This window comes from Andrographis paniculata, unplaced genomic scaffold (assembly GCF_009805555.1).
Source record: "Andrographis paniculata isolate CXL003 unplaced genomic scaffold, ASM980555v1 Contig22END, whole genome shotgun sequence".
In the NCBI taxonomy this organism is placed as follows: domain Eukaryota; kingdom Viridiplantae; phylum Streptophyta; class Magnoliopsida; order Lamiales; family Acanthaceae; genus Andrographis; species Andrographis paniculata.
This window is the reverse complement of record NW_026137513.1, coordinates 4,965,528-4,973,298: the sequence shown is the minus strand read 5'-3', so window position 1 is coordinate 4,973,298 and position 7,771 is coordinate 4,965,528. Positions and strand designations below refer to the sequence as shown.

Below are 7,771 nucleotides of genomic sequence, written 5' to 3'. Positions count from 1 at the left end.
CTAACACAATTCCTAAATAATATATATTATATTCTATCATTAAAAAAAAAAAAAAATATTATATTTTTTCTATTATTTATATAATTTTTTTATATTTTACTATTAAAAAAATATATCTCAAAACTAGACCACTGAATAAACAAACGTACAGATTTTTATGATTTGCACTGTACATTATTTTTGTGATTTGCATAGATCGAAAATAAATCTTCAGTTTTTAGATATATTTGTCAGTGCATACATATAATGTTAAATGAAGCGAATTCTTATGTTCGATGATTTTTATTATTATTCTTTTTATTCTGTTTTTTTTTAATGTTGCAGGAAGTATTGTGAAATTGATCTTTTATATAAATTTTTTACATTCAAAATGTAATAAGACAAATGTAACAAGACTGACGTAAAAATCTAAGCGTTCACAGAATTATATTATTTGTTAGGTTTTACTATTTTAATATTTTTTTTACCAAAAATATCAAATCAAATATTTAATTATTAGTTATTTTATTACATTAAAATCTAATTTTACATTCAAAACATCATATCTAACACATATTTATATCACATCAAACAACTATTTCAATTCAAAACCCAAAACTAAAACTTTACAAATAAACACACAAAACTATCTTGCTGAAGAATACTAGCTTGTTATGTGATACGAAAACTGTTCAAATATGATCATATTCATATCGGATTGTCTGCATAAAACCTATCAATAGTTATTCAAAATTATCCTATTCAGTCACCAAAACTAATTTTTGTAATTTATAAAGACAAAAAAAATAAAACTTTCCGCATTATTGAATAGAGTTACCTTCATATATATTTTCTGTCGTCATGTATAATGTTACATTTTATATTTTCATCCATCTAATATGTTAATTTTTTATTTTAAAATTTTTAAATTTTTAATTATATTAATAAATTAATTTAATTTTAATTTATAATTATTTTTACTATACATTTTACAGTAACTTACTTTATATCATGGATACGGTGAGTAATATTTTTTCTTTTTTTATATAAAATTTTATTTTAAATCTGTCACACATTTGTTTTTAAATTTTTAATTTGAAAAATAATTATATATTTTAAATTTTATAATTTTTAATTGTAATTAAATTATTTAGTTATGTATTATAGCACATAATTCCCGATCGTTTATTGGCGTAAGTACTAGTAGTGAAAGAGAGGAGAGAGCATGTGGCGTATGCAACGCGAGCGAAGGCGACCTGACCTGACCCGTCTGTCTTGCGACGAGAATAGATAGGACGTGAAGATAGATGAGGCTCACAGATCAAAGCATCGACCGAGATCTAATATCTATTCCGTGGTGGAGGTTTTGTTATCCTTCAAACCAATTCTCTGGCCGACCCTACACTACACGTCTACACCACACTTCTTGATCCGTTCCTTTCACAAGTCACAACGCTCCTCCCCCTCCCTCATCCTTTCGTTTTCTTTGTAGTGCCCGCCTGTTGCCTATCCTCAGCTTCACAAATTCATGTGAACGCAACGGCAGCGGCCGTCGTACGCATACATCAATCTGTCATTCTCTCTGTATCACTCACCACAGGTTCGGTGAACGAGTGGGCGCCGGATAGATTCTTCCGCTTATTCTTCTTATTATTTTGTATGGACGTAGAATTTCGGTGTTCAATTTTCTTTTGTAGTGGATCGCAAGTCCGTAAATTACAGGAAAGATCTGGTCTTGACACCGATTAAAGTGTGATGTGTGGATAGTGTGTGTCGAAGCGTTCGATAATATTCTTGTACATTATATAGTACCCCATTCTGTCCTCCGAAAATTCAGGGAAAAGATTCCGGTGCTGTATCTCGTCTAATATAACCAGAGAATACTGACACAACACATTTCAAGCTTGGAAGCTTTTGTGCTTAATTTCACGTGTCAAGTAATTGCTTATTGTCCGCACTTCCTTGATGCTGTTGTCAGAAGAACACTCATCTTAATATATAAGCACGTTACCATTCACTGTCCTGTGGAAGGTTATTCACACCACCCTTCTACTAGCTTCGGAGCTGTTCGTATGATACAGGTAAGCACCACAATTATTGGCTTTTTGTTGGTCTATTATGAGATGTTTTAATCAATTTTCTATACCCACGTGATATTTTCCCGTTGTGAAGGCCTGCCTTCTTCTTTTCATATGTGAATAAAGTGAGACGTTTATACATGTCTGACATCTATGGGTTCATTGTCTTCTTTGCTGATAAATATGTATGGTTAGAACCTAGCACAATCTTAGTAATGGGTCATAGAATTCTACTTGCCGTGTGACTTACACTAAAAGTTTTTGCATCGAGGACCAGCTTTTACAAGCAAGTGGTTTTTGTTGGACATGGGATGCCAGGAAAAAAGAAGAAGGGTTGTTTCCATCCCCTTCCGTTCAACCCGCATATTTTCATTTCAAGTTGTCAATATGATAAAATACCTTTTAAGTATGAAACCTTGAAAGTATTTTTATATAGTCATATCATTATTGAATAGATAAGGTGCAATACCTTCGTGTGTAAAGTGTTAAGATCAAGGTTTGTAAGTGAGAATAAACCAGCCCCTTTTGATTATTGCTATCATTGAACTGGTTGTGTTGTTCCGATACATGCATATGCCTGACAATGCTTACAGATTCTACAGTATCCTGAGTCAGGATTTGTTTGTGCGACTAATAGAGCTTCTAGTGATCGTTAGGATTTATTTTTTACCTTGTTTTAGTCATTTCTTATCTCATTTTTCCTGTGAAAATAGTCTATAAAGTCTATCTTATAATGAAGCGGTTAAAGCTTTTTATAAAGTAGCCTCAAGGATTTCACTAATCCTCACTTTTCCTGTCTTTAAACTCTCTGTTTATGTTTACTAACTCTCGTGAAGAGAAATTACTGATATATAATCGTTATGTCAGAATATGCCTTTCAGGGATTTCTTCACCGAGTATGGTGAGGCAAATTTATATGAAATTCAAGAAGTTGTTGGCAAGGGAAGTTATGGAGTTGTGGCCGCTGCAGTTGATACCCACACTGGAGAAAAGGTAGCAATAAAGAAGATCAATGATATTTTTGAGCATGTCTCCGAAGCCACTCGGATCCTTAGAGAGATCAAGTTCCTACGGTTACTTCGGCACCCAGACATTGTGGAAATAAAGCATATTATGCTACCGCCTTGTCGAAGAGAATTCAAGGATATCTATGTTGTGTTTGAATTGATGGAAACGGACCTTCATAATGTAATCAAGACAAATGATGATCTCACTCCTGGGCATCATCAGTTTTTTTTGTATCAGTTGCTTCGGGCTTTAAAATACATACACTCTGGTAGTCTTTTCTTCAGCTTATAGTTCCTATAGTTTCTTGCTTTTTTATCAGCTAATGTTCTCCTGATATTTCTATTTGTAGCAAATGTATTCCACAGGGATTTGAAACCCAGAAACATCCTTGCCAATGCAGACTGCAAGTTGAAGATTTGTGATTTTGGGCTGGCACGAGCATCATTTGGTGATGCCCCTTCTGCTGTTTTTTGGACTGTATGTGGTTTGTGTGGTGATGTTGTGAAGGATGAATCACTTAGTTCCCTAAATCTATTTATTTTTTCTTTGTTGAGGAGCAACTTTACAAGTATTGGGATTTCAATATACACATTAATAATCCATATGTGATTTTGACTTAAATTTTATACTGAAGGATTACGTGGCTACGCGGTGGTATCGTGCTCCTGAACTTTGTGGATCCTTTTTTTCCAAAGTAAGTTCCATATCTAGACTTCATAATTTGCAAATTGCTATATGTTCAAGCTTCTACCTGTTAATCTATATCTACAGAATGATTTGGTGTTAGGCATCTTTAAATTTTACATTTTGCTGGGGCTTAGACAGGAACGGAAGGTATTGTGGTATTTTGCTTGTAATTGCGTGGCTTTAATATTACCTATTGATTTATTCTTCTCTTGAATTGGCTTTGTCTTCTAATCATAAAGCAGCAAGGATTTTATTATCTTAAAACTCCACTTTGAGTTGTTTTTTATATTCAGAAATTATTTTGCTATTGGGTTTTCAGGGATCAACTTAGACTTGACAAATTGTTGATCTACTTTTCACCATTTTGTACCTAGACTTTATATGTGGCAGTTTGTTTATGATGTTATTTTTGTGGTGGTACTGCTCCAGTCATGTGTGTTTCATCGTGCCAGATATTTTTGGAACTTAATTGTGATCTTATGTGGCTGGCCATTGTTTTGCACTCATAAGGATTGATCCTCAAGAATCAATGCTTGATCTAAAAATAAAGATATTAAAAAAAAAAAAAAAAAAAAGAAATCGTATGTTTGGTTGTGTAATATCAACAAAATGGAATCTGTTGACTTAACTATTTTTGGTCAATACCAATATTTGGAAGAATGTTTGCAATGGAACTCTGTAACATTGTGCATTTTTGCAGTACACCCCTGCTATTGATATATGGAGCATAGGATGCATATTTGCAGAAATGCTAACTGGTAAACCTTTGTTTCCTGGGAAGAATGTAGTACAACAATTGGAGCTCATAACTGATCTTCTTGGTTCGCCTTCTGCTGAAGCCATTTCAAGGGTTTGTATGCATTTTCCAGTTTAGTTAATTTATGATATATATATATATGTATATTATTTTTAAAATTAAGATCCATGGTCTTTCCTGCAGTTGAATATCTAAAATACACCACACAGTTACCTTCTATTTTGATAACTTGGAGTCTCTCATACCCACAGATTCGGAATGAAAAGGCCAGACGATACTTAGGTAGCATGAGGAAGAAACCACCTGTATCCCTGTCGCAAAGGTTCCCTCATATAGATCCCATGGCTCTTCGTTTACTTCAGCGTTTAATTGCATTTGACCCAAAAGATCGCCCATCAGCTGAAGAAGTATGTACAATCCACCAGACTTAACTGTTAATTGTTTAATTTTCATAAAACTTGATCACAAGGTTCTACTATTTAGGGCGTGTATCTGTCTTAACTATCACTGCAGGCCCTGGCAGATCCATATTTTTATGGATTGGCAAATGTAGAGGATGAACCTTTTTCCCAACCCATTTTTTCAAAGTTCGAGTTTGAGTTTGAAAGGAGAAAGTTAACAAAAGATGATGTGAGGGAGCTAATCTACCGGGAGGTACGAGGTTTACCAGTGATATGTCAGTGATGATATGCTATATTTACATTGGCTATTACTTACTTGGTACCCCAATTAAGCAAACAGATCTTGGAGTATCATCCCCAGATGCTCCAGGAGTATCTCCGTGGCGTGGACCAGATTCACTTTATGTATCCAAGGTCGGTGGGGGCATTTAAAAGAGTAATTGCGCTATCTGGTTTATATAAACAGATTGTTCACAGTCCATTTATCAATTATTGTCTCTCTGTGGGTCTTCTTTATTTCTCTTCTGCTGCATCTATTGTGAGTCGGGCCTTTATCATCTTCCTTGTAAGGGATCATGGCATACCTGCTAATGGATGTTTCCATTGTGTACGTGTGGAATGCTTGCATAGAACAAATGGCCTCTTTCTGTCACGTTATTTATGGTGGTGTGACTCTGGCACAAGCTACCTTAGAGTTGGAAGAATAGGATAATTTGTAAACATGCATCAATGCTCAATCAGTAGTACAGTTTAAATCGCACAAGTTTTTCTGTTCGAACAATGAAGTCCCTTCAATTTAGCATGCAGTGTTTTGTTGAGATTACCATGATCTGCTTTCCTCAATCGAAAATTTTGATGTTTCAGCGGAGTGGACCAATTTAAGCAACAATTTTTCCGTCTTGAGGGTCAGCCCGGTGAAGTAGCCAGGCCTCCACTGCAAAGGCGCTATGCATCACTGCCCAGGTAAATGGTGTTTAAGTTCTTCTAACTGGTGTTCATCTCCAACAAATATAATGCTGCTAATAGCAGGCAGTGTTCTATAATCTGGTTGCCAGGGAGCGGGTGTGTGGGTTTATAAATGATGATGATGATGATGATGATGATGATGATGATCCTGACCATCATGGTGATTCTAAAAGTCGCACGGTGGTACCTATCCCACGTCCACGGCTCCAAAGCCCGAAAAGGTTGGCAGAAACTGCTAATAACAAGTCGAGTTTGGGAGGCACCACCGCCCGGGGGCGTAATGATTGCAGGAGGTCAAGTTACAGTGCACGATGCTGCCTGCTAAGAAGTGATAGCATCAGTGCTTCCAAGTGTGTTGGTGTTGAAGGAGCTGAGTACTTTTAGGTAAAGGCTCTAGATCTCCTCCTCTCCTCTCCTCTGAATTGCATATTTGCATTGCGTTTCTGCTGCGAGGTGAATGGCTCCTTCCTTCTGGAGACCTGATTATAATCTCTATGTATATATACTAATAGAATAAAATAAAATTCACTCCCCCTCTCCCTCTCCCTCTCCCTCTCCCTCTTGGTTATGAAGCCAATTTTTGTGTATATATGTAATTATCAGGGCAGGGAGCCAACTCAAAAAACTAGATGGACTCACTTGAGTCTCCAAGTGTCCCTGCTGCATCGATCTGCATCTAGTCTCTGAGGATTGAGTGAGTGAGTGAGTGAGAGCTAGGACATCTGCAAAGATTTATCCTCTTGGGTTTAAATTATCTATGTATGTATGTATTTTATTATTATTATTATTTTTTTTAAAAAAAAAATATATATTTGTTTCCACTGTAACCCCACCTCCAGTTGCGTGCTTTAATCCCAAGTTTTTTATTGAACATCCCATAATATAGTTTAGCAGCCAACTGAAGAATGACGATATCTATGAAGGTGGTGCGCTTGCAGGATATTTGCATAAGTGAGTCTATAAATAAATTCTGTAAACATCCATTTAATTAATTTTATTTTTCATTCTTTGTAATGATATTTTGGTAAACCACGAATTCTATATACAAATTCTGTAAACCCCTTCCGAAGAAATTATGGAAACCTCCATTTATTTAATTTTATTTTTTATTCTTCCGACAACTCAATGATGCGACTAAAATTAATAATAACTCGTAGTAATATATGTATGTAACTGCAAAACTAGGGTTTCTTTTCCAAACAAATTAATAAGAAAATAAACCCAATAACTTGTTGATTTGACTCTGAATATAATAATAATAATGATATGAATACGTTGTAATTATAACTTCATGCAGATTCTCTACTATTTTCTACTATATTTTTAGTTCTACATATACTTCAAATATTAGTATTATTTTTAATTTAAAATATATATTTTTAATTTGTATATATTATCATTCTAAATATGATTCATAAATTGATTTTTGGTGAAAAAGAAAAAAATGTAATCTGAAGTCCTATCTTCCCTTCCCCTTATTTCCATTAAATAAAAAAACAATAATAAGTGTTTAAAAGATAAATCAAAATCGATATCATATAGTACGCCGTAAAACGTTGCACCAAGAGTAAAAAATAGGGATTTATGTTTGTTATTATTATTATTTTCAATTTCCCAAACAACCAAAAAAATAATAATAAAAAATTATGTAAACAACCCTAGCTAAGGCAAGTAGTTGTTCCATTATACTTCAATGTGATATTTATATTCCTATCTAATATACAAGAGGATTTAATGAAAACAGCAAAGGAAGTTCTACTTCAATGTGATATTTATATCCCTATCTAATATATAAGAGGATTTAATGAAAACAGCAGAGGAAATGGTTGTTCCATTATATTTCAATCTTATTATTATTATTATTTCAATCTTATTATTATTATGGTGTGTTTTTA

At 34.1% G+C, this 7,771-nt stretch overlaps 1 protein-coding gene across 5 annotated transcripts; it reads left to right on the top strand.

The window, feature by feature from the left end:
- The first annotated feature begins 1,351 nt into the window (after positions 1-1,351).
- On the top strand, positions 1,352-6,703 carry LOC127245412 (mitogen-activated protein kinase 17-like). Of its 5 annotated transcripts, XM_051266270.1 has the most exons (11): positions 2,200-2,390; positions 2,925-3,333; positions 3,415-3,542; positions 3,700-3,759; positions 4,453-4,602; positions 4,761-4,916; positions 5,023-5,163; positions 5,251-5,324; positions 5,775-5,873; positions 5,966-6,260; positions 6,480-6,703. In XM_051266270.1, exons 1-10 carry the CDS (start codon positions 2,364-2,366, stop codon positions 6,258-6,260), a joined length of 1,539 nt encoding a protein of 512 aa, XP_051122227.1. In that variant the 5' UTR covers positions 2,200-2,363; the 3' UTR covers positions 6,480-6,703. The 5 variants fall into 5 exon arrangements, 4 of the variants coding, with proteins under 4 accessions (XP_051122228.1, XP_051122229.1, XP_051122227.1 ...); XM_051266271.1 differs by lacking the exon at positions 2,200-2,390 and adding an exon at positions 1,352-2,060 and having other exon boundaries at positions 5,966-6,703; XM_051266272.1 differs by lacking the exon at positions 2,200-2,390 and adding an exon at positions 1,353-2,060 and having other exon boundaries at positions 2,939-3,333; positions 5,966-6,703.
- Positions 6,704-7,771: the final 1,068 nt, after the last annotated feature.